The sequence below is a fragment of the Oncorhynchus nerka genome, linkage group LG17, assembly GCF_034236695.1.
Source record: "Oncorhynchus nerka isolate Pitt River linkage group LG17, Oner_Uvic_2.0, whole genome shotgun sequence".
Taxonomy (NCBI): Eukaryota; Metazoa; Chordata; class Actinopteri; order Salmoniformes; family Salmonidae; genus Oncorhynchus; species Oncorhynchus nerka.
Window position 1 is genome coordinate 30,513,881 of NC_088412.1, and position 27,936 is coordinate 30,541,816.

General features: G+C 40.7%; 1 protein-coding gene and 1 pseudogene across 1 annotated transcript; one reads left to right on the top strand and one right to left on the bottom strand.

Moving 5' to 3' along the window:
- LOC135561345 ((Lyso)-N-acylphosphatidylethanolamine lipase-like) lies at positions 1-6,639 on the top strand (annotated as a pseudogene).
- Positions 4,019-27,873, bottom strand: LOC115145051 (protein-glutamine gamma-glutamyltransferase K-like). The gene is made up of 14 exons (XM_029686283.2): positions 27,670-27,873; positions 19,994-20,262; positions 15,038-15,229; positions 13,802-14,053; positions 10,804-10,922; positions 10,567-10,674; positions 10,231-10,408; positions 9,984-10,122; positions 9,649-9,841; positions 9,366-9,519; positions 8,933-9,217; positions 8,658-8,818; positions 8,370-8,506; positions 4,019-7,825 (listed from the first exon to the last, which is right to left on the bottom strand). Exons 2-14 carry the CDS (start codon positions 20,259-20,261, stop codon positions 7,681-7,683), a joined length of 2,331 nt encoding a protein of 776 aa, XP_029542143.1. The 5' UTR covers position 20,262; positions 27,670-27,873; the 3' UTR covers positions 4,019-7,680.
- Between the last annotated feature and the right edge of the window lie 63 nt (positions 27,874-27,936).

Below are 27,936 nucleotides of genomic sequence, written 5' to 3' on the forward strand. Positions count from 1 at the left end.
ATGAAGGCGCCAACACATGATATGAATCCGGCCAAGAAGCTGTTGAATGGGAAGGTGCCAACCAGCAAACAGTACAGAAACTGCAATGCACCGGTTAGCAAGATGTAGAAAAGGTACGCGTCGACCACTTTCAATTTATTCGATGTTTTGGTCGTGTATTCTTCCAGGAATCGAGAAATAACTGAAATTACCGAGTTGGACATGTTTTCTTATGAACAAAAGGTACAGAGAGAATCAAACTGTTTGTCAAATACGCTTCCGTCAGACGTAGCGCAAAAATGACGTGTCAATAAAACTGGTGTAACAATAACAACATTCCCTCTTGAACATATAATCCACTGTACAATAGTTCCATGTTAATAAACAACGACCATCTGTCGACTTTGATTCTACGTGGTATGACTATGTCCCTGTATGACTTTAGCTTGCGATGAACGATATTGAACCAATGTAAATTAGTGGAATTAAGAAAAGTTAGCACTTTGGTTTGATAACCGTTGTGCATGGTAGACACTAAGAATTGAGTATTTCCTTTTTATGAATTTATCAATTCTAGTTGTAATTTGATTTATTCTGTTGATCATAAAGTGCGTAAATATAACAATAAATGTCTCCTGAACGTTCGTATATATCTAAGATATAGGACAGACACTTCGGAACAAACGTCCTTTAGATACTTTTTTGGAGTGTGCAGAGCTGTAATCAAGGCAAAGGGGGACTACTTTGAAGAATCTCAAATATAAAATATATTTAGATTTGTTTAAAACATTTTTGGTTACTACATGATTCCCTATGTGTTATTTCATTGTTTTGATGTCTTCACTATCATTCTACAATGTAGAAAATAAAGAAAAACCCTGGATGCGTAGGTGTGTCCAAACTTTTGACTGGTACTGTATATATTTATTTTACTTTAATGGATCTTAAAAATCAAATGGCAAATGATCCTTGATATGACCTTCTTAAAGCAATTCTATATAGCTTAGTAGAGCGTTTTCAGATCAATCATTAATTGCCTCTTAGACAGTGCTTAGACTGTTCAGTGCTGAAAATAAGGGTTAATACATGTTCAAAATAAATAATGTTTCCTGATCTTTCTTATATCTCTCACATATAGGACAGACAATTCTTTTTTGCAGACTACCTGTTCCATGTAGTGAATTTGTTATACAAAGCTTTTGTATGGGTTAATAGTAAGGCCCAAAATAATTTTCCTAATTGGATATAAAAAAAATGTATACTCTTAAAATAATTCAAACTCAAATAGCTAAATGTTTCTTGGTATGACCTTCTTAAAACAATTCCATATAGCTTAGTACCTATAACAATACTGAACCAAAGTAAGTTTGTGGAAATAATCATGAATAGTGAGCACTTTGGTTTGATAACAGTTTTGCATAATAGACATTTAATAGGGATTTTGTTTTTGAAGTGTGTGCCCTCTCTGTAAGTCAGTATCTGGCTGGGAGTGGTGGCCCTCATGGCGCCCCACGTCCATGTCCATTCCGAAGAGCACAGAAGCCAAGATCCTTGACAGTTAGTCCACTTATCTAATATGTCTGAAAGTATTTCACAGGTACCACCAGTCCTGACTTGACTACTTGATTAATGTCACATTGTATCGCCCGCACTTTTTGTGGTCTCACCTCCATTTTTCTCCTTTTCCGAGACTGATGTGTGGGCTCGTTTTGTGTCCCTGCCCAATCAGGATTTGGACCCTAACTGTCACCAACAGGAACCAGCTAAATGCTCCCAAGCCTGGTACTGTCTCTCCCCTTCTCTATAGTGTTTTTGTCAGTCAGTACCAAATACTCACTTTTCCAGTGGAGTGGACATACCTTTTGTACTACATTGAGTCCGCCTACCATTTCCCTTTTCCTCCTCTATTCCAGTTGCACAGACACCTCTTAGGATGGTCCATGATATGGATTTGGGGGAGGGGTAGGGTTTTGGATACTTAACCTAGACCCTTCTGTCGCTCTCAACCACACTTTGTGTTTGACTTGCTGGGTTTCGGACATAGCTCCAGACCCCAATTCCCCATGGACTCAGCTCTGGCTGAGGAGCAGTCAGTCAGCACTGGAGGCGGGCCCTTGACCTGGATCGCATGCTCCTATTGGGTCACTGTCTGGACTGCTACTTGGCAGCATCTTATGCCATTCAATACCCTGAGAGGTCAGAGGAGAAGTTTACATTGACACACTCTTTAGAGGCTAATCTTTGGCTTTATGATGAAAAGCATATGAACTTGGAGTAACATGGCTCTTTCTTCCTTTCCCTATCCAAGTCAGTCACCTGATTCTGGTTGACCGCTGGGGCTTCCAGCCCATGCCTGTAGATGCAACCTCAGGATTGACCAGACCTGGCTGCCCTTGGGCCCGAATAGCCTTTTCCACTCTTTTCAACCCACTGGCATTGACCTGAGCCGCAGGACCCTCGGGTGAGAGGGGACTGGTTGTCTGAGTGGCATGGCTTGTGGTTCAGGGATTAAAGATAATATAGATAATATATTATAATATATAATATAACTCTTTCTTTTGATATTTTGTCTCCTTTTTTCCCTAATCTTTACGACCCCATCTTTATTTCCCAGGTCAAAAATTACAGATTTGGTCCGGATTTCAATGGGAGGTTTCAGGGCCTACTTGATAAAGACACTATAGACAGATTGGCTGACATTGTCATGAAAATGATGCGCTCACATTGATGTGGCCGGAAGGTGTCCTTTATGATACTGAACAGTTCTATATCTAGCAACAATGACAAGAAGCTGCCTCGTGGGTAATTGTAAGTGGCTAATTTTAGCTCGTTGTATCTTGTTATTGATACCATGTCTTGTTTTGGCTGATGTCATGTCTATGCTAATATAGCAAAATTTCGCTAGCTAGCTAATCAATATCACCATTCACTAGCTAGCTAAGAATGTATTTGAGAGACAAATCATCATTGTGCAAATGTATTTATCTTTTCAATAAACATTTTCAGACAAAATATAGTCTGGTGTTTAACCTTCCCATGTTACCACGCTCTGCCGCGGACAACTGGTTTCCAGTCGAAGCTCATATCAACTACAAGACTATGGTACTTGCCTACGGAGCAGAAAAAGGAAATGCCCTTCCCTCCCTTCAGGCTATGCTCAAATCTTACAACCCAACCTGAGCATTCCGTTCTGTCAGTGCTCGTCTGTTGGCCCTCCTACCCCTACAGCAGTTCCCACTCAGCACAGTCCAAGCTTTTCTCTGTCCCCCAGAAGCTAGGACAGCAGAGCCCCTGCCCATCTTCCTGAAAACATCTGAAATCCTACCTCTTCAATGAATATCTTAAATAATCCCATAGCACCCCTCCTCACAGACCTTCCTGGTCAAATGTAGCGTAAAGTCACCTATCACCCATAGTGCTAGGAGAAACATTTGTAAATAAGAAATTATAACCAAGTCAATACTTAATTTTCGATTTTTTTTAACCTTTTATTTTAACAGGGAATAATGTGCTCTGTATAATGTGTGTGTGTGTGTCCATTCAATACTTTAAATTGCATTAAAACTAATAGCAGGTTTACCCATCTCGGTGGAGACCCTAGGAACCTGAAGAGTTAACCAATCCTGTGAACGGGTTAGGTGACTCGGGTGTCTATACTTCAACAGCAAAGTTAGATAATATGGAAGTTTATGAAGTAGGGCCTTGTAAACAAAAAAGGGAGTAATGTAGAGATGTACGGGTCTTTAGCGAAGTCCAGCCAACCTTTTGATACATGATGCAGTAATTAGTATCAAAACTGTTGCCTGTAACAAAATGAAGGGCACTATTGTAGGTGGCATCCAAAGGTTTAAGAGTAGTAGCAGCTGCACTTTGATAAATAATATCACCATAATCAAGAACGGGGAAAAAAGGTTGACTGAATCATCTGCTTGCTACTGTTTAGAGAAAGGCACAATCTGTTTCTGTAGAAAAAGACAACTTTAAATCTTAGCTTTTTAACCAGCTCATCTGTTGAAAAAAAAAGTCAAATCCATATCAATCCAAGTGCCTAAGTATTTTTATGCATGAACACATTCAAACCATCTAATGAGTAAACATGTAGTTCATCTGAAACATTCATACGAGAGTTTAAAAACGACATGTATTTTGTTTTAAATTAGCAAGGGATTCCGGCATAGCTATACAATCTGACTGGAGTTTTGACACAGCCAGATCAACAGTTGGGGCAATAGCATACATAATAGTACTATTCTGCCCTTGAGTTGCGTTCCCATGCAAAACTAGACAGATAGCTAACAACTAAGTCTTCAATAAAACTCCCAAGGCGTGACTTTTCTTGAATTAATATATTGTAAAGGTTTATGTTGTGAAACTGCAAAATACAGAAAAGAATATACTTTAGTGTTCAATTCACACCGACATACTGTAGCTGTACATTAAACATTTGAAGTTGCATAAATACAAAGCACGCGCTAAGGTACCATGCATCTGGCATGATGCCAAACCATATAGCTAATTGTTAACCATATGGTAATTGGCTCCTTTCATTACTCTAATAATGTATAACCATCTATGTAGAATAACAAAGCATATTACACTAGAAACAGTAACAAAACTACAGTATTGTATATTTTACAATTCGTTTGCATGACGCATGAGCAAAGTAATACAGCTAACGACATACATTAATACATTAAAGGCATTGCAATTTGTGAGTAAATGCAACCAACATTGATATGTAAGCAACTCTATCAATAACAAGATTATCATCATTAGCTAAATGTTTGAATCGAACTTACAAACAAATATTTTTCCAAGGCTGAAGCGTGACAAGAAATAACTACATTGAAAGACCTGCAACGTAGCGTTGTTTGTAGCTGCTCTATGCGTGCAAAACAAATTCTGTACTTCCTGTTTGCGTCGTCTTTCTAAGTACCAGAAAGCGCCACTAGGGGGCAAATAACACCATTGAACACAATGAAAATCCAATTTAACCATTGTAATAAAATAATCTGTTACCTTCTAACAGGATGGCAGCACAAGTACCATCCACATATAGATTAAATTGACAGTTTTTAACAGATTGACCAATGGTGTTTATATAAATAATGAAGAGAACAGAGCTCAGGCCTATCGAGGACAACTTATTCAATAAAATAGCATGATCGACAGTATGAAAAACTTTTGACAGGTCCACAAACAGCACATTTCATTATAGAGTCTAAAGTATTGACAAGACCATTAACAACTAAAATGGTTGCATTTACCAAGCGTTCAAGAATCTTAGCTAGACAGGAAGCCTTGAAATGGGCCAATAATTATTAAGATCACTACTAACCCGGCCTTTATGGAGTGGCAGCACTGATTTCCATACTTTTTAAGTATTTCCTGAAACAATGTTTAAAAATGTGGGTTACTGAGCCAACAATGATGGGAGCTGCACACTTCAGCCGACCAGGATCCAATTGTTCGGCCCCTCTGGATTTCTTATTGTCTATTGCTAGCAAAGCATTCAGGACTTGTTTTTCTGTAAATAGCCTAAAATAATAATTTATCTTATCCTTCAACAAGTTTCCAGTCCAACATCATTTGGTCTATCCCTATTAGAAATAGCGCAAGGAATATAAATTGGAATTACTTTTCCAAGGTTACCCCCATAAGGCCTGAGGCTGCAGGCAATGTAAATATGAGGAACTCTGAGTAACCAATGATGGAATGTTATAAACTGACTTATGTGGTCTTTGGTTGCTATCGTGCAACAGCGCAAGCCCTCTACTTGATTTGAAAACTGAGGGGGTATTCAAGTTTATGGAATTCACATTTGACCTAAAGCACTGGGTGAGCAGACCACAGTGGGCTTCTCTTTTGAGCTCACAATAGCAGACCTAAGAGTGGGGTTCAAAATAATTACACGATTACAAGATTACAAATGGCAACACCCCTGAAATCCCAAAGTGTGAAATGGAGCTGATCCTCACAGTCCCTCACTCCTCCCCCCTTCTCTTTCCCTGTCTCATGTGGTTGAGGGAGCTGCTCATCAGGTCTATGTTGATCAGCCTGAGGAGTTCAACAGAGTTGTGTAGACCATGATTGTGTGTGTGTGACTAATTTAACAATGCTGCTTAATTTTATTTATATAATACAGCCTACTGTGTGAGTTTTGTTGGCAGAGGCTGATTAGCTCAGTGCCAACCACTATAGGCTTTTAAAAAAGTGTTCCTTTTCAAGAGGCTTGACATGTCATGACATGTCATGACTGACAATAAGGTACCATTATAATATCTTGACTTTATTATGAAGGGGTTGACTTATGACTGCCAATATCACGTGTTGTAATTAACTATTGAACAGGAAAATGGCCAAATAAATGTAGAAAGATGTGATTTGTACATTACAGTTTATGTATGTGTATGAGGGAGTGTGTTCATAATTGTGCATGATGTCAAACTGAACACTTACATCATTAAAATATCAACTCTTTCATAACATGTACTTGGGTAAACCTGTTGCTGTCACTCTACCAATTTTCTCTCTCTCTCTCTCTTTCTCTCTCTCTCTCTCTCTCTCTCTCTCTCTCTCTCTCTCTCTCTCACACACACACATAATAAGGACAAAGTATTTAAGTGGAATTAATTTACTCACATAGTATAAAAATGTAAATAGCACATAAATACAATACACTATTAAAACAGTTACAGATTATATGCTGTTTGTGAAAAAATAAACGTGTGTAGCTGCCATTTCAGCGTTTCTGTCATAAACCTCTACCTTGGGTGCTTCATTTAGTTCAGAGCTAATTGTGTACTTAATATGGAGTTGATAAGTGCAAAATAACAGCACATCTGATGTTAATACAAAACCTGGATCCAAAAAGCATGGGATGGAGCAGATTTAACTTGACTTCCTAATAATAATACTGATTTGTCCATCCAGTTCAAGTGGAAAGACTTTTAGACATTCACACTACATGTAAGTGCATTTTTTAATTTTTTAATTTTACCTTTATTTAACTAGGCAAGTCAGTTAAGAACAAATTCTTATTTTCAATGACGGCCTAGAAACAGTGGGTTAACTGCCTTGTTCAGGGGCAGAACAACAGATTTGTACCTTTTCAGCTCGGGGATTCAATCTTGCAACCTTACGGTTACTGTCCCAACGCTCTACCCACTAGGCGCCCTGCCGCATAAGCATGGATATGTGTTTGAAAGAACTGAACTCTTAAAATCCATAACAACGTTTAGAAGTTAATAATAACACCAAAGTATTAGATAATTGCACAGTGTAAGTAAACACAAAGCCCTTCTATTAAGTGATAAATAATAGCTGAGATGAATCTGATGGTGTCATAGATAATGCATAATGTTCTGTCAACAGAACATGCCACACATTCTGTATAAAGTATTATTGTAAGGGCTGCAATCATTCGTTTAGCCACTTCAAGGCACATTATACAGGTCCAATCTGATATTGAGAGGGAGGAATGGAATAATATGTGACAACATGACTATAGAAAATGCTTGTTTTGCATGGTGTATGGTTTTCCTGTCTCACAACCTGTACTTTCGAACATCATAATTGACTCAACAGCAACACCAGTGCTCTGGTAGGGGGAAGAGGAAGGGAGATGATTTCTTCTGACCTCCATAGTGATTATGCCTCAATAGCCAAGCAGACCAAGAGAGGTCTATGGTGTCTGAAGACTTATTTCTCCTTCACGTTGATGTCAGCAACACCATGGACCTGTGTGAGCTGTTTGCAGTCCAGTGAAGCCAACAGTTTCCTGGGTCCAGGCAGGGTGGGGACAAAGACCTCCGTCTGAACCACAGTGGAGCGACTGGCCACGTCACTGAGAGATATGATAGAGATACTCAGTACTGCGCTTGTTCATAACATGAAGGAAGATTGACTACATGCACCACAGATTGACAGAGAGTATAGTGTCATACAGAAATTCCAAAAATTCCAATTTGAATTCAATTCCTTCAGGCTTCAGACAGTCTAGCTATACTGGAAATAAAGGAGTACAGCTTGAAATGATTCAAAACAAATCCTACAGTAAATTTGTTGAAACTACGTCCATTAATGTAAATGTAAATATATAGAATTCCAATTCAATTACATTCCAAATATTAAATGGTTTACAATTCCAATTAAATTCCAATTCAAAAAGTTAAACAGTATAATTCCAATTCAATTCCTATTCCACAATTTCAAGTGTTATTAAGTGTAAATTCTCCACTTCATGAGTGAATTCAAGAATTGAATTCGAATTTCAAATGAAACTGGATTTGACCCCAACCCTGGTTACAGGACATTTGTGTATGCCCATGTGATGAATGGAGTGACAAAGAGATATGGCAAGCAGAATGTATGCGAACATAGTTTCTCACCCAACAGTGATCTGTCGAACACTCTGCAGGCCCAGCCCCTCTACACGGAACACCACTCCCTTCAGCGTGCATGGCAGAGGGTTGGTGAAGGAGATCTCAGCCGCCATCTTTTTCCCCACCACAGCCTCCCCTACTGGCTAGGAGGGAAAAGTATATGGAAACCTTATCATTACAGAACATCTCTGGATTATGTTGTCAACGGACAATATTCAGATGGACAGACAGACACACATATAGATGCTGTGGATGATATTTATGGAGACATTAATTCATTCTGTTTCTGCTTACCTTAATGATGAGGTCAGGGGTGCGGAGGCGGAAGCTGAACTGAGTTGCCAGAACCTGCTGTGTCTCATTGACCCTGCCCGACAGGGTCAGCATCAGAGCAGCCTGGTCCACAAGCTGGTCCTGGTAGTTCTGGTACTGAAGGATCCACTCCAGGTTCTTCACTGTTAGGAGAGGAGACAGGACTAGGGTGAGAAAAACCTGGACATGCAATGAATAACACTGTCTGACTGAACATCCCTGATATACGTAACACAAGACATTTCCCAGTGGCTCACCTTCATTGGGTAGCAGCTCCACAGGAATTTGGTCCTTCTTGACAGTAGCCTTGACCACACCAGTGTAGTACATGACTGCCACCTGGCTGTGGAGGTTGATGGTGCGTGGTAGAGAACTAGCGTTGCGCATGACAATGGTCAGTTCTGCATCTCCCCCCATGCGTGGCCCCTCCCCATCCATGGTCACCTCTATGGATACATCCTGAGCGATGGGAGAGGAGTAGGCATCTGGTTTGGAGCCATAGCGACTTGCAGTCTCCACAGCGATGCGTTCCTCCTCTGTGCCTGGAGAGAATAACAATAAGAAAAAAGAAAATAGATATTAACCTCTGGGTTCTTATACAGGAGTCTGCTTGTATAGGTATGGCAATGAAACTATGATATGCAATGCTACCCAGTGTTGGTTAATGTTTGCACAGCTATGTGAAGCTACCTTCTGGGTGCTTGTAAAGGTCTGTGATGTCATTGCGTTCATCGGAGCCCACAGCCTTGGTGCTGATACAGTGGCCCACTGCGTTTTTCTCACTGTGGATCTGGGTGAAGGTGCCATCCAGGTTCCTCTGCCAGTAGATCTTATCACTGTTCACCTACAGTACAGGTACAGCAGAGAGAGAGAGGTAGAGATGGTTGAGATGGAGGACATCTGAGACTAGGGGCAAGTGAGGTCATCACTGCGTCTGAGAGAAAGGAAGGGAGAAGACACACTAGAGACCCACCTCGGCAAAGACGAATGGTGAGTCATGTTTCAGGAACACTTGTCCATTACGAATGGCATTGACGGAGGCGGGGCCACAGCGGTATGTACCCTGACTGGTCTCCTGCGGGGTGGAGTCTACTACCTGCCAGCCGCCATAGCCGGGTGGCAAGTCTGGACGAGCCATCCAACAGTCGTTCCACACATGGAAGTTCCTAAAGCGGGAATGGGTTATAACTTAGATGTAATCTAGTAAATCTACATTGTATTTACATAAGTGGTGTGTGATGACATGACTAAGATGATGTAGTACTGAATGATACCATGAGTCAGAGAGTATGATTATATTCTACTCACCAGATGGAGTCAGAGTTGAGGTGATCTATAGACTCCAACTTCTCATCGAAATACACGTCTGTTGTCAAGGAGACATCTGTGTCGTGGGCGGAGTTGAAGTTGGACACACTACGGGAGGGAATGCCCAAACACCTCAAGACTGGAAGAAATTGGAGGGTGTGAGGTGAGAGGGTTGTTGCATAGCAACATGGCAATCAAGTTTCCCTCAGATAAGTCATTTGATTTATCCAAAGACATACAAACACACCTGTGGTGGTGATCCCAGAGAAGACCCAGCACTGGCCATATCTGACCGGTGCGCCTCCGTCCTTATGGTACTTATTCAGGATGTCCACACTGCCACTCCAGGATGTAGGGGAAGTCCCGCCCACATAGTTCCCTGACCAGTTCCCCTCCAGGATCCCAGAGTCATCTGGGGAGTTGATCTGGGATAAAGGAGAGTACGAGTTCACTTTGGATTCAGTTTAGAGTTGGAATAATGAGGTTCCAGTTTGGTTGGACATTGGTTGGACTTAGAGGGGAGGTTAGAGGTGATATTGTGAAGTTTTAAAATGTAGGCCCTGTGTTTGCGAGGAGGACTCACCATGGCTGAAATGACTCGTACCACGTTGACAGAGTCTCCCCAGCCTGAGGGGGGGGTCGCACTCTTCTCCAAAGCATAAAGACAGGCATCCAGGATCCCCTTGTCAAACTGAGAAATAGAGAGGGAGAGATGGAAGGAGAGAGAGAAGCAGGGGCAATGATAGAAATATGTTAGTTAGGTCTGTCCTACTCAGAACATTTTATCATCAACTGACTTACAATCTTCATGTTCCTTCACCTGTCCATAGTTCCACGTTCTTGAACCAATCTGGTTCTCTGTGCCGTAGTAGAGCCTTCCAACATCATTCAGGATATACTCGTTCTTCTCATCGCCATCTTCCATGTACACTGTGTCATCTGACGGAGAGGGAGAGAGAGGTTGTATCCAGTTGTTCAAAAGGAAAACAATTCCATTGTGTGATGTCATCAGCCTGAAATGAGGGTGAAAACTATGGAGAGTCTCTGAGCTTACACTGTTAGAAAATAAACAGTGCTATCTAGAATCTAAAAAGGTTATTCGGTTGTCCCCATAGGAGAACCAATGGAAGAAACCTTTTTGGTTCCAGGTAGAATCCTTTTTAGGTCCATGTAGAATAATTTCGACAGAGGGTTCTACCCTTTTGGAACCCTTTTTTCTAAGAGTGAAGGGTTGGCTGAGGACAGGGACAAGCTCTCTTTGTATTAACTAATTTACTTCTTCCTTGTTTGTCTCCTTCTCCCTCTCTCTCTCCCTCTCCCTCTCTCTCTCACACACAAAGGCAACCTGCCTAAATGACTACAGACCCGTAGCACTCACGTCCGTAGCCATGAAGTGCTTTGAAAGGTTGGTAATGGCTCACATCAACACCATTATCCCAGAAACCCTAGACCCAATCCAATTTGCATACAGCCCAAACAGATCCACAGATGATGCCATCTCTATTGCACTCCACACTGCCCTTTCCCACCTGGACAAAAGGAACACTTATGTGAGAATGCTATTCATTGACTACAGCTCAGCGTTCAACACCATAGTACCCTCAAAGCTCATCACTAAGCTAAGGATCCTGGGACTAAACACCTCTCTCTGCAACTGGATCCTGGACTTCCTGACGGACCACCCCCAGGTGGTGAGGGTAGGTAGCAACCCATCTGCCACGCTGATCCTCAACACTGGAGCTCCCCAGGGGTGCGTGCTCAGTTCCCTCCTGTACTCCCTGTTCACCCATGACTGCATGGCCAGGCACGACTCCAACACCATCATTAAGTTTGCTGACGAAACAACAGTGGTAGGCCTGATCACCGCCAACAACGAGACAGTCTATAGGGAGGAGGTCAGAGACCTGGCCGGGTGGTGCCAGAATAACAACCTATCCCTCAACGTAACCAAGACTAAGGAGATGATTGTGGACTACAGGAAAAGGAGGACCGAGCATGCCCCCATTCTCATCGACGGGGCTGTAGTGGAGCAGGTTGTGAGCTTCAAGTTCCTTGGTGTCCACATCACCAACAAACTAGAATGGTCCAAACACACCAAGACAGTCGTGAAGAGGACACAACAAAGCCTATTCCCCCTCAGGAAACTAAAAGGATTTTGCATGGGTCCTGAGATCCTCAAAAGGTTATACAGCAGCACCATTGAGAGCATCCTGACTGGTTGCATTGCTGCCTGGTACGGAAATTGCTCTGCCTCTGACTGCAAGGCACTACAGAGGGTAGTGCGTACGGCCCAGTACATCACTGGGGCTAAGCTGCCCGCCATCCAGGACCTCTACACCAGGCGGTGTCAGAGGAAGGCCCTAAAAATGGTCAAAGACCCCAGCCACCCCAGTCATAGACGGTTCTCTCTACTACCACATAGCAAGCAAGCGGTACCGGAGTGCCAAGTTTAGGACAAAAAGGCTTCTCAACAGTTTTACCCCCAATCCATAAGACTCCTGAACAGGTAATCAAATGGCTACCCGGACTATTCGCATTGTGTGCCCCCCCAACACCCCAAACCCTATTTTACGCTGCTGCTACTCTCTGTTTATCATATATGCATAGTCACTTTAACTATACATTCATGTACATACTACCTCAATTGGGCCGACCAACCAGTGCTCCCACACATTGGCTAACCTGGCTATCTGCACTGACCCACCACCCGCCAATGCCTCTTTTACGCTACTTCTACTCTCTGATGCATAGTCACTTTAACCATATCTATGTACATACTACCTCAATCAGCCTGACTAGCCGGTGTCTGTATGTAGCCTCGCTACTTTTATAACCTCGCTACTGTATATAGCCTGTCTTTTTACTGTTGTTTTATTTCTTTACTTACCTATTGTTCACCTAATACCTTTTTTGCACTATTAGTTAGAGCCTGTAAGTAAGCATTTCACTGTATTGATTTGATCAATTCAATTCAATTCAATGGGCTTTATTGGCATGGGAAACATATGCTAACATTGCCAAAGCAAGTGAGGTAGATAATATACAAAAGTGAAATAAACAATAAAAATGAACAGTAAACATTACACTCACCGAAGTTCCAAAAGAATAAAGACATTACAAATGTCATATATATATATATATATATATATACAGTGTTGTAACGATGTACAAATGGTTAAAGTAGAAAAGGGAAAATAAATAAGCATAAATATGGGTTGTATTTACAATGTCATAAGGTGAACGCACCAATTTGTAAGTCGCTCTGGATAAGAGCGTCTGCTAAATGACTTAAATGTAAATGTAATGTAAATGTGTTTGTTCTTCACTGGTTGACCTTTTCTTGTGGCAACAGGGTCACAAATCTTGCTGCTGTGATGGCACACTGTGGTATTTCACCCAGTAGATATGGGAGTTTATAAAAATCTGGTTTGTTTTCAAATTCTTTGTGGATCTGTGTAATCTGAGGGAAATATGTTTCTCTAATATGGTCATACGTTGGGCAGGAGGTTAGGAAGTGCAGCTCAGTTTCCACCTCATTTTGTGGGCAGTGTGCACATAGCCTGTCTTCTCTTGAGAGCCAGGTATGCCTACGGCGGCCTTCCTCAATTTTATTTTATATTTTACCTTTATTTAACTAGGCAAGTCAGTAGGTAGCACACGGGAGGACATTTTTGTATTTTTCTCTCTCTCTCCCTCCCTCCCTCCCTCCCTCCCTCCTCCCTCCCTCCCTCCCTCCCTCCCTCCCTCCCTCCCTCCCTCCTCTCTCTCTCTCTCTCTCTCTCTCTCTCTCTCTCTCTCTCTCTCTCTCTCTCTCTCACCTTTACACCAGGGGTTAAACAGCATGCAGATGTCATTCCCAGGGTCATGTGTAGAAGTGGCCTCCCCCTTTGGGCTTTGCGTTGCCACGGTGAGCTGGTATCGGCCAATCACAGCTGTGGGCGGGGAGTTGATGGACAGCTTGAGCCTCTTGCCGTCCCGTTGCACAATCTTGGCCTCCCAACGGTCATCCTCCAGCTCCTCAACCAATGGGATGATGACATGGGTGCCCTTTGCCACTGTAGGCAAGGGTCCTATCCCAGACAGACACAAACAAATATTATTCAGTATCATAGAATGAAATATGTTGAAATTCTGTCGTGCAATTTCTCTTAAACCTATTTTAGCTGAATTTTTTATTTATTGCTGTCATGAAAAAAATAACATGAAGTTGGTTTGTTGGCAAAAACAGGTATTTCATTTGGTAATAAAACACACGTGTTGATTTATAATCTGTAGTTAGTTATTAACGGCATCAAGAAATTGCTTCCTAAAAGAGTTCTATGTCAGATTGGTGACTGCACCCAAGGTGTTAACAGGGTGTGTTTGAGAAAACAAGCAGAGTAACATTCTCTTCCTCACACACACACACACACACACACACACACACACACACACACACACACACACACACACACACACACACACACACACACACACACACGCATCTACAATCCACCCGCAGTACACTCATTCTGCAGATCTATACAGTATCTGTCCTAAATGTTGATTTGCTGCTTGTCTATTAATACACATCTCTCATTCAGTACACACTCATATTCAATTAATCTCTAAGATAAATATTACAATCTAGAAGCTGAAAGTGCATGGTGAAATTAGTTGGTGGGTTGGTTGGTGGCGAAGCTGTTTATGGTAGGAATGAATTATCAGTGGAAAGAGGGGATTTTGCAGGACTGTGAGAGAGGCAGGCTCCTGTTAAACACTGGAGGCTTGCCACAAACCACATGCATGACTCCAGTTACCATGGTGATAATCACCAAAACATGGTGCAAGCACAGGGCCGTTCCAAGACACAAGCGCACACTGACACACAAGCTCATGCCAATAAACAAAAACACACAACCAATGAGTTACTCTGTCAGTTCCCATGATTGGTTATAAAGGGCTTACTGTTATCATGTGCAATTGTTAGCCCTATGGCTTCCCATCAGGGGAACTAGGGAGGACATTTTTGAGTCATTGTAACCCTTCATGATTCAGCAGAATGTCTCACTGACCTGTCCTAAGCTCCAGGTGGAGTCTGTCCGTGTTGGAATTGTAAGGTCGCGAGAGGTCAAGCCACATCATGAAGATCTGACCCCTGCGGATGATGAGGCCATCACCGTAGTAACGGTCTGTGTGATGCTCCATGCGGTTCTGACCTTTATTTTTTTTCATCAGGTCAATGGACCGCACAATCAACAACAGCTCTGAGACAACAGGAAGAGAGGGAAGTTCATATTAAAGTCAACCATTCTGTCACAAATGTCACAATGTCTTGCGTAGTAACAATGAAATACAATGCTCAATTCTTGAAATTAAATCTAAAAAGGGATTCAATTCATTTTTTTTCTTACAGATCAACACAACCTACTCCAATTTCTTTAAGTGAAAGACAATTATCTAAAATGTTCCAAATGAATAATACATGTAAAAAAATATCAAGTTGTTATGATTGTATATGTTTTCACAGCCCAGAGTTAATACACCGAACAAAAATATAAATGCAACATGCAACTATTTAAAAGATTTTACTGAGTTACAGTTTATATAAGGAATGCAGTCAATTTAAATAAATTCATTCGGCCATAACATGTGAATTTCACGACTGGGAATACAGATATGCATCTGTTGGTCACAGATAGCTTAAAAAAATGTAGGGGCGTGGATCAGAAAACCAGTCAGTATCTGGTGTGACCATTTGCCTCAGGCAGTGTGGCACATCTCCTTCACATAGAGTTGATCAGGCTGTTGATTGTGGCCTGTGGAATGGTGTCCAACTCCTCTTCAATGGCTGTGCGAAGTTGCTGGGAACTTGAACACACTGCTGTGCACGTCAATCCAGAACATCCCAAACATGCTCAATGGGTGACATGTCTGGTGACTCTAAAGGTCATGGAAGAACTGAGACATTTTCAGCATCCAGGAATTGTGTACAGATCCTTGCGACATGGGGCCGTGCATTATCATGCTGAAACATGGGGTGATAGTGGAGGATGAATGGGATGACAATGACCTTTATGATCTGGTCATAGTATCTCTGTGCATTCAAATTGCCATCGATAAACTGCAATTGTGTTCGTTGTCCGTAGCTTATTCCTGCCCATACCATAACCCCACCGCCACTTTGGGGCACTCTGTTCACAATGTTGACATCAGCAAACCGCTCGCCCACATGATGCCATACAGGCCGTCGGCCATCTGCCCGGTACAATTGAAACCGGAATAAATCCGTAAAGAACACACTTCACCAGCGTGCCACTGGCCATAGAAGGTGGCTGCAGTCAGGTCAAGACCCCGATGAGGACAACGAGCACGCAAATGAGCTTTCCTGAGATGGTTTCTGACAGTTTGTGCAGCAATTCTTCGGTTCTGCAAACCCACAGTTTCATCAGCTGTCCTGGTGGCTCATCTCAGACCATCCCGCAGGTGAAGAAGCCAGATTTGGGGGTCCTGAGCTGGCTTGGTTAAATGTGGTCTGCGGTTGTGAGGCCGGTTGGACGCACTGCCAAATTCTCTAAAACGACGTTCGAGGCGGCTTATGGTAGAGAAATTAACATTGAATTCTCTGGAAAAATCTCTGGTGAACATTCCTGAGGTCAGCATGGCAATTACACGCTCCCTCAAAACTTGAGACATCTGTGGCATTGTGTTGTGTGTATAGAAAATGTCTGGGATCTTTTATTTCAAGATTCTACCAACTTTGCACAGCTGTTAGGTCAACATTGTGGTAGCCTTGATTACAAAAGTATGTTATATTTATGCACCAAATGGTTGTTTTATGAAATAGAGTAAGGTTCTTAGAACTCTCTCTCTCCCTTTCTGAGTTAACTGAGAGGAATCTTTTGCAGCTTGGGCTGGCAACTGATTAAGTGATGGCTTGGTGATAAAATACCTACAGCTGGCATTCCATAGATCAGATGTGGTGGGTGTCACCGAAATAGAGATAGCCTGGAGGAACAAAACAGGCCTCAGTATTCCTAATTATCCTGGCATCTGGGAGACTACACCAGAGGGAGATGACCAGAGGATGAACCCAAAGTGACTTATGGTGCCCCCCAATCTACAGTGCCTTGCGAAAGTATTCGGCCCCCTTGAACTTTGCGACCTTTTGCCACATTTCAGGCTTCAAACATAAAGATATAAAACTGTATTTTTTTGTGAAGAATCAACAACAAGTGGGACACAATCATGAAGTGGAAAGACATTTATTGGATATTTCAAACTTTTTTAACAAATCAAAAACTGAAAAATTGGGCGTGCAAAATTATTCAGCCCCCTTAAGTTAATACTTTGTAGCGCCACCTTTTGCTGCGATTACAGCTGTAAGTCACTTGGGGTATGTCTCTATCAGTTTTGCACATCGAGAGACTGAAATTTTTTCCCATTCCTCCTTGCAAAACAGCTCGAGCTCAGTGAGGTTGGATGGAGAGCATTTGTGAACAGCAGTTTTCAGTTCTTTCCACAGATTCTCGATTGGATTCAGGTCTGGACTTTGACATGGCCATTCTAACACCTGGATATGTTTATTTTTGAACCATTCCATTGTAGATTTTGCTTTATGTTTTGGATCATTGTCTTGTTGGAAGACAAATCTCTGTCCCAGTCTCAGGTCTTTTGCAGACTCCATCAGGTTTTCTTCCAGAATGGTCCTGTATTTGGCTCCATCCATCTTCCCATCAATTTTAACCATCTTCCCTGTCCCTGCTGAAGAAAAGCAGGCCCAAAACATGATGCTGCCACCACCATGTTTGACAGTGGGGATGGTGTGTTCAGGGTGATGAGCTGTGTTGCTTTTACGCCAAACATAATGTTTTGCATTGTTGCCAAAAAGTTCAATTTTGGTTTCATCTGACCAGAGCACCTTCTTCCACATGTTTGGTGTGTCTCCCAGGTGGCTTGTGGCAAACTTTAAACAACACTTTTTATGGATATCTTTAAGAAATGGCTTTCTTCTTGCCACTCTTCCATAAAGGCCAGATTTGTGCAATATACGACTGATTGTTGTCCTATGGACAGAGTCTCCCACCTCAGCTGTAGATCTCTGCAGTTCATCCAGAGTGATCATGGGCATCTTGGCTGCATCTCTGATCAGTCTTCTCCTTGTATGAGCTGAAAGTTTAGAGGGACGGCCAGGTCTTGGTAGATTTGCTGTGGTCTGATACTCCTTCCATTTCAATATTATCGCTTGCACAGTGCTCCTTTGGATGTTTAAAGCTTGGGAAATCTTTTTGTATCCAAATCCGGCTTTAAACTTCTTCACAACAGTATCTCGGACCTGCCTGGTGTGTTCCTTGTTCTTCATGATGCTCTCTGCACTTTTAACGGACCTCTGAGACTATCACAGTGCAGGTGCATTTATACGGAGACTTGATTACACACAGGTGGATTGTATTTATCATCATTAGTCATTTAGGTCAACATTGGATCATTCAGAGATCCTCACTGAACTTCTGGAGAGAGTTTGCTGCACTGAAAGTAAAGGGGCTGAATAATTTTGCACGCCCAATTTTTCAGTTTTTGATTTGTTAAAAAAGTTTGAAATATCCAATAAATGTCGTTCCACTTCATGATTGTGTCCCACTTGTTGGTGATTCTTCACAAAAAAATACAGTTTTATATGTTTATGTTTGAAGCCTGAAATGTGGCAAAAGGTCGCAAAGTTCAAGGGGGCCGAATACTTTCGCAAGGCACTGTATATGGGAGGGGTGGAACCAAGCATTCTTGGTATCAGCTTTGTAAACTGATCATTGCCTGTAAAGGGTAGGCTCTCGGCTCAACAGTCAAGACTTTTGGGTCGACGGTTTCATTATTTCAATAATTAATCGATATTGAATAAAGATGATTGTTTGAAGAAATGACAAAGTCTCTCTCCTTTGAATACAATATTCCACTACAACATATATTCATTGTCTTTGTCACAATTGCTCAAGCCCAGTAAATTTGGTTGAGAATAATTCAAGGACATCAATATTCAAACTGTGTCTCTGATTTTCAAGCTAATTTAAGTCAGGAATGAGGCTGGACCACTCAGGGAAACTCAACAACTCTTGGAAAGTCATTCTGGTGTGTCGTTGGCATTAACATGTGAGTAATTGTACCACTGAAAAAGAAAACTCTATCCCAGGGTTAGGTTTTCAGTAGACTGTGGTTAGTTTTCCTCTAACTTTTTACCTGGGCTTATCTCCTTTCATATTTACTTTTGATCCTGAAAAACCTCCCAGTCCCTGCCGGTGACAAGCATACCCATAACATGATGGTGCCACCACAATACTTGAAAATACAGAGGTTTTTACTTTGTGTTGTGTTGTATTGAATTTGATCCAAACCTGATTTTTTTATTTAGGCCAAAAGCACATTTCTTTGCCCTGTTGTCTTGCAGTATTACTTAATGGCCTTGTTGCAAATAGAATAGATTGGATTTTTTAACACAGGATTCCTTCTTTCACTTTGTCACACAGGCCAGTAATTTGATTCCTTACAGAAAAACCACATGATTTCCCACATGGAAAATCACATGGCCCCACATGAAATGTCATGTGAATTTCATTTTTGGAACAATTCACATGTGATTACATGTTTTCACATGTGTAGTTTCATGTTATCACATGTTGCTTTACATGTTGTCACATGCTGTCATATTAACTAAGATCATAGATCACGTTTTCCATAAGGAGAGTGAATGCAATGTTGTTGATCCTCTGTGTTTTTAATTAGTGTGGTGGCAGCATCATGTGATGGGCATGCTTGTCACCGGCAGGGACTGCAGAGTTTGTTTGCTTATTAACTCTGGGGTGTGAAGACATACGCAATCAATACATCTTCATTTTTTATGACTTTCACTTTGAAAATGTGGAGTAGCTTGTGTCGATAGGTAGGAAGGAAATCCAATTGAAGATTTAATTTATAAGGCAGCAAAATGAAGACTGCAAGGGGTGTGTAAGACTTTCACTAGCGACTGTAGTGTAAATTACCTTCAAGGTTACTTCCATTAGTGACTGGCTTGTCACCATTCCCCACAAGCTTGTCTGCATCATCGATCCCTGTGACAACCTTATCTGCGATGTCATCATCTTTGCTCGGTCTTTGACAGCAACAAGGACAGATCTTACGTAGCCATTGTCGACACCCCCCTTCTTCTGTGTTCTTCTCTGGCTCCTCATCTTTCTCCCATCCCAGTGTGACTGATGGGAAGCGACCAACTGTAGACGTGTTTCTGACTGATGGTGTTTCCACAGGCATCCTGAGAATCAGAAGAAAACAGAGAGTGGCATGTATTGTTGTCACTTTGCCTTGTGCTTAGAACTCTATCCTCAATCCAGATCCATCCAACAACCTTTTGAACAATTGTCATTATAATTGGCCAATGTGCATCACAAATCAAATGTAGTCCTCACGCCTAATGAGTGAATTAAAGCTATGGTATACTCATCACTTGTGATCGCATTAATATATTAATACCCCTCCTAACTCTCCTATTATGTGTCCAGTCTCTCCCATAAACTCCTCTTCTTCTTCCACTCTCTTTTATCCAACTCCTTTTTATTTCATTCCCCCCACCACACACACGTACAATTGTCTTACTTGAGTAAATGTAAAGATACCTTAGAAAATTACTCAAGTAAAGTACATTATTTTCTATAGAAATGTAGTGAAGTAAAAGTAAAAGTTGTCAAAAATATAAATAGTAAAGTACACATACCCCAAAACACTGTAGTACTTTACAATAGTACTTTAAAGTATTTTTTATTTCTGTACTTTACACCACTGGGAATAATTATTTTTAATCATTATTTAATCATCAGTTTTTATTTACTAACTATATTTTATCAATGTACCAATCAGGCTTCAGGAAGAAGCATAGCACAATTATAGCAGCCATGAAGGTTTTAAATGATAAAACTGAAGCCATTGACAAAAAACAGCACTGTGTCTCACTTTTATTGATCTCTCTAAGGCTTTTGATACAGTTGATCATGCTATACTAAGGCAGAGATTGTCGAGTGTAGGTCTTTCAGAGCATGCAGTTGCATGGTTTGCTAACTATCTGTCTGATAGAACTCTGTGCACTCAATTTGATGGGCTTATGTCTGTTAAATTGTCTGTCTTTAATGGTGTGCCCCAAAGCTCTGTACTTGGTCCTCTCTTATTCACTATTTATATAAATGATTTAGACAAAAATGTCCAAAATGCGCAAAATGCTGATGATACTGTTATTTACTGTTGTGCCCCGTCTCTTACAAAAGCTTTCCAGAACTTGCAAACTGCTTTTTATACTATTCAACATACCTTGTGTCAATTGAAGCTTATCCTCAATACTGACAAAAACTAAACTAATGGTGTTTTCTAAAGCAAGAAATAGACCTCTGAACCTTTCACCTATTACTACCCGTCAGGGCAAGGAGATTGAGGTTGTAACCTCATATAAATATCTTGGAATTTTAATTGATGACGGCCTCTCTTTTAAATCGCATATTCAACAACTTACAAAAATATTGAAGCTGAAATTGGGATTTTATTTTAGGAATAAGGCCTGTTTTTCTTTTGAAGCCAGAAGGAGGCTAGTATCAGCTACATTTATGCGTTTACTAGACTATGGGGATATTTTATATATGAATGCTTCCGCTCAGTGTTTGATATCAATTGACACCCTTTACCATGGCACTTTGAGATGTATTTTAAACTGCAAAACCCTTACGCACCACTGCACTTTGTATACCAGGGTTGGCTGGCCTTCTCTAGTCACTCGTAGGCTCAGGCACTGGTATACTTTTATTTACAAAGCCATTTTGGGTTTACTATCTTTTTATTTGGGCATTTTTATTGTTCAGAAATGTGGTGGGTACACTCTTCGTTCGCTGGACTTTGTCCTGCTAACTGTTCCAAATTAATTTGAATTTGGTAAAAGGGCTTTTATGTACTCTGCGCCATCGTCTTGGAACGCCTTACAAAATACTTTTAATACTTTTAATACTTTTTTACTGGAAGATCTTGTCCCAATTGGTATTTTTAAATCACTGATGAATGATCTTGAGACTGATCCCCTGACCTGTCAATGTTTTTAATTTGCTGTTTTTGATTTTGTTATACTCTTGTGAATTCTATGGTTTTTTCTAGATTACTTGTAGTTTTTCATGTTGTTTGTCTGTAGTTTTTGTAATGACTTGGTGCTGCCTATCTTGGCCAGGATTCTCTTGAAAAAGAGATTTGAAATCTCAATGAGCCCTTCCTGGTCAATTAAAGGTTACATTTTAAAAAATTTAAAAAATCATCTTTGTAGATTGCTTTCCAGTAACTTCTTAAGTCCTGAAGGAAGCCTTTCCCACAATCTATCTGCATTCCTGCTTCGCACAATCTATCTGCATTCCTGACTGTTACTACACAGTGACAGAGCACAGTCTCAATAAGGAAACACTGCAAGGTCCAATGTAGCCCTTTTTATCTCAATATCAAATCATTTCTGTGTAACAATTTACCCTTGCCTACAATTTCCGCGGCCGCGCTGAAATCTAATTGTCATTGTGAAATCTCCATCAAATTTAATCTGTTTAAGATAGAGATATGTGTTTTTTCCATGGGCTGCGTGTCAATCCCGCTTCTACTGTATGGTGAAAGGTAGCAGAGCTCGTGCAATGTTTGTCAGACCATGAGATATCCCAAAAATCTGTCTCCTCAGGAAAACATCTGTAGCATCCGAAAGGATTGTTCTATAAACTACACTGAACAAAAATATAAACGCAAGATGTAGTGTTGGTCCCATGTTTCATCAGCTGAAATAAAAGATCCCAGAATTTTTCCAGATCCACAAAAAGCTTATTTCTCTCACATTTTGGGAACAAATTTGTTTACATCCCTGTTAGTGAGCATTTATGATATGCCAAGATAATCCATCTACCTGACAGCTGTTTAAACAGCATGATCATTACAAAGGTGCACCTTATGCTGGGGACAATTAAAGGCCACTTTAAAATGTGCAGTTTTTCACAAAACACAATTACACAGATGTCTCAAGTTTTGAGGGAGAGTGCAATTGGAATGCTGACTGCAGAAATGTCCACCAGAGCTGTTGCCAGAGAATTGTTGCCTTCAATGTTGTTTTAGAGAATATGTCCAACCGGCCTCACAACCACAGACCACGTGTAACCTCGCCAGCCCAGGACATTCACATCCGACTTCTTCACCTGCGGGATCGTCTGAAACCAGCCACCCGGACAGCTGATGAAACTGAGTATTTCTGTCTGTAATTAAGGCCTGGCTCCCCAGTGGGTCTTGCCCAGTCATGTGAAATTCTTAGATTAGGGCTGAATTAATTTATTTAAATTGACTGATTTCCTTATATGAACTGTAACTCAGTAAAATCATTGAAATTGTTGCATGTTGCGTTTATATTTTCTGTTCAGTATATTATGACCACTCTATTAAAAGATGGGACTCTTATGAATACGATGGTGTGGGTTTTGCTCTAGGATGGCCACAAGCCTCAAGACTCAACTGAAGGTCCCAGTACCAGTTTAAAAAAAAATGGAAATACATATTGAGGTAGTTTAGTCCTAAAATAAGGGGATAAGTGAATCTGTTATTCAATGTGTTTCTATTGGCTAATAGCAGTAATGCCAAATAGTTTCACCCCCCTCAAAAAAATGTGATACCTTAATAAGGGGTCTTAAAAATCTAAATCAAATAGCTAAATGATCCTTGGTATGACCATTTTAAAACATTTCCATATCTTAGCTTAGACCCCCCCTCTACTGGCTTAGACACAGCTTAGACTCTAGAGGTAAGTATCTTACTGTGATTGTTTTTACTTAAAGTGGTCAAAAATTAACAAAAAAAAGCTTATTTCAAATTAAAAGTTTCCAAAGCAAGAATTTTGCTAGGACTGTCTGATAGAGAAAAACTTAAAACTAGCTGTTATTGTCAGAGAGGTTTTAAACTCTTGATTATTGGTCTATTAACTAATGTCACCAGGCAGGCCAAAACTCCATCCCACCAAAACAGGCTGAAATTTCAGGTGGTCTTTTCAAACAGCTCTTACACTAAAGGGATATATAATAATTTTCACAATTTCACAGTATTATTACAACCTCATAGTGTAGAAATACACATAAAAAGCACAGGGCCTTTAAAGTCGCCCAACCACCTCATTACTTATGTACATGCCAATGAGGAGAATCAAAGAAGGGAGTGGAGAGATTGAGGCTAAATTATAGACAGAGAGAGAAAGGAATGTTTCTTCATCGTCAATGTTAAACCTAACACTTGTGACCTCAGACTTAAGAACAACCATGGGAGGAGAGAGGGTGTAAAAACATTCCACTGACTTTGAGTTCAAGATAGAAATTGCGCAACTGCTGAGATATGTGAACAAGTGGAATAGTGGGATATGTGAACAGTCTAACTAAAATTGGAAATGCCTAAATAGTGCAAATATAACTGACACTTGCTGCCTACACATAAATATATGCACATACCGTACATTCACAAACACGATATGCATGCAATATACACACACACACACACACACACACACACACACACACACACACACACACACACACACACACACACATAAACCATCAGACACATGGACACACACTCATATACAGGTAATTGCCAAAATAAAGGAAACACCAACATAAAGTCTCTTAATAGGTGTTGGGCCACCATGAGCCAGAACAGATTCAATGTGCCTTGACATGTGTCTGGAACTCTATTGGAGGGATGCGACACCATTCTTCCATGAGACATTTCATCGTTTAGTGTTATGTTGGTGGTGGAAAACGCTGTCTCAGGCGCCACTCCAGAATCTCCCATAAGTGTTCAATTGGGTTGAGATCTGGTGACTTACGCGGCCATGGCATATGGTTTACAGCATTTTCATGCTCATCAAACCACTCATGAAACATGTTTGCCAACATCTTAAACCAAGTCAGCTTTGAAATAATATGCTCTCCATCTTATCTGCCAGGGTTGAAAGTGCTACAAGAGAATGTGAGCATGTTTCAGTAGCCTGTGGGTTAGGCATGGCTAGACTTTGACTGATACATAATGTACACTGTTGAAGCCTGTTTCTGATACTACTGTGTTAGAGCAGTCTTCCATGACCTGAACACCTTGCCTAGTAGACTTGATTATGTACAGCAGTCACTGTTGATAGGGCTTGCCCTCAGGTTTGGATACAGCTAGTCTGTGGTGGATGTAGTGTAGTAGATGTATGTATTTATATTGTAGACGTATGTATTTAAATGAGATGAGGCTTTAAATAGTCATACTGTATAGGTCAAGTAATGTAGGCTGGTGAGGTGTATCCGTGTGAGTGAACTCCATTATAAAGACATGCAGGCACGAAATCATACAATAAGGACACACAAAATAATCTAGTTTATTACCACACCCTATTCTACATTTTTTCTTGGGTCCTTTTCCTTAGTCGCACCCTTTCTGTTCTGTGAAAATCTGTCTGTCTATTATTTGAATTACAATGTTTTTCAATGTAGACAAATACATTTCTTATAACATTGCACGTTTATTTGAACTGTTTAACTGTTTGACAGCTGTTACACATTTACTGAATTATTATTATTATTTTACACCCTTATTTTACCAGGTAAGTTGACTGAGAACACATTCTCATTTACAGCAACGACCTGGGGAATAGTTACAGGGGAAGGAAGAGGGATGAATGAGCTAATTGGAAGCTGGGGATGATTAGGTGGCCATGATGGTATGAGGGACCACCGAGCGTCAGGACACCTGTTTAATGTCCCATCCGAAAGACAGCACCATACACATGTCCCCAATCACTGCCCTGTTTCATTGGGATCTCCTTAGACCAGAGGAAAGACTGCCTTATACTGGCCCTCCAACACCACTTCCAGCAGCATCTGGTCTCCCATCCAGGGACAGAACAGGACCGACCCTGCTTAGCTTCAGCCAGCAGTAGGATGCAGGGTCACTAATTGATTGGCCAAACAAATGAGTTCATTTGTTACTTTGTCAGCGGCCAATTGGCTAATCCTGTCGGTTCACTCTGGGTTCTAAAAAAGTGTCCTAACTATCAACAGTAATGACGCCGCTGACGGAAGTGGAGTCACTGCTTAGTTCACGCAGCACTTCTTAATAAACAAAGGAATGTTTGGCGGGAAAGAGGGGCCAAGCACCGAGAGTTATGCCAATTTTCGCCATCTATATGGGAGGTGTGAATTGCAGGATATTATCACGTTCCATGTGCTCAGGTAGAAACCATAGTCTCGTTGATACATCAGGTATTCTTATGTGGGTGAGTCAACTTCTTTGAAGGACATTGTTTTATAGAATTGAATACATGTTATTGTGCTCCATTTCAGGTCAACTTTATTACAAGAAACAAAACATTTAATAATTTTGAGACTACAGGAAACAACGTCAGTCATGGCTACTTTGGTTGGCAACAGCCTTGGGCTATCGTAGTCTTGACTGTAGAAAAACAGGAATCTCTGAAGTTTTTGGGGGGTATCTGTACTATTTACTACTCCTCCTTTACTATTTATATTTTTTGACAACTTCACCACATTCCTAAATAAAATAATGCAGTTTTTACTCCATACATTTCCCCTGACATCCAAAAGCACTCGTTAGATTTTGAATGCTTGGCAGGACAGGAAAATAGTCAAATTTATGCCTCCGATCAGGCGGACTCACAAATGCTTTGTTGTAAATTACTGTATGTCTGAGTTTTGGAGAGTGCCATCAGTAAATGTACAAAAAAACAAGAAAATTGTGCCATTTGATTTGCTTAAAATAAGGAATTTGAAATTATTTATACTTTTGCTTTGATACTTAAGTACATTTAAAACCAAATACTTTTAGACTTTTTTTAAATGTGCAAAAATTCCTAAAAACGTGTTTCCACTTTGTCATTATGGGGTAATGTGTGTAGATTGTGGAGGAATTGTTATTTATTTAATCAATTTTAGAATAAGGCTGTAACGTAACAAAATGTGGAAAAGGTCAAGGGGTTTGAATACTTTTCAAAGGCACTGTATGCATCTTACTATATTTCAAAATTTAATTCTTATTCGCTAGTCTATACTTGTAATTTTGTAGGCCATATGTACTGCACCAGAATTGCAGGTTCTCCACCAGCTTTATCATGGTTTGAACGAGGTGCCTAATTCCAGTCCATATAATACAGTATAATACAATGGAGTAATACAGTTCACAAAAGATTAGCATACTGGAGTTTGTTTCACTTGTTTACCCAAGAGAGCATATAGCTAGCTACATCTATGGACTTTTATGTTTTTCTGTCTTGTGTAATGTGCAGTATCTTATATATCATAGGCCTATATTGGATAACGGCACAATCATTTGGGCTTGGGCTCATTAAATGCCTTTAATGTAGGGCTCATAAAATGTATTTAATGTACGGCTCATCAGGCTCAGGTAGCATCAGGCTTGAATATTTGATCAAAACTCCAATCAAATCCAAACATAGGCCTATTTATATGCTTTATATGCTTTTGAATGACACTTCCAGGGTTAGCCTGGAGAAAAGGGATTTATTCTCAGGATGGAACATTTGTAAATCAACTGGAAAATATTCATCAATTAATTACATCAATTAATGAATCAACATGTCAATTATAGGCATTTGTAGATATTCACTTACTTTGTAATCTATGTGATGAGTTCTCCGATGGGTTAAAGTGTTTGCTGAATCACCTGGCAGCCCTTGTCTGACTGAACAGTCAGATAAGCAGGTTCAAAATAATATTGCCCTGGTATGCGGTGCGCGTCTTCTTTTCTTCACAGATTATGCGGTCTTCACGCTGTGTTCACGCTGTGTTCACGCTGTGTTCACGCTGTGAACTACTGTTAGTATATCGTCTTTGAGAGACCTTTTAAACTAAAGATTGTGAGGCAGTAGACACACCCT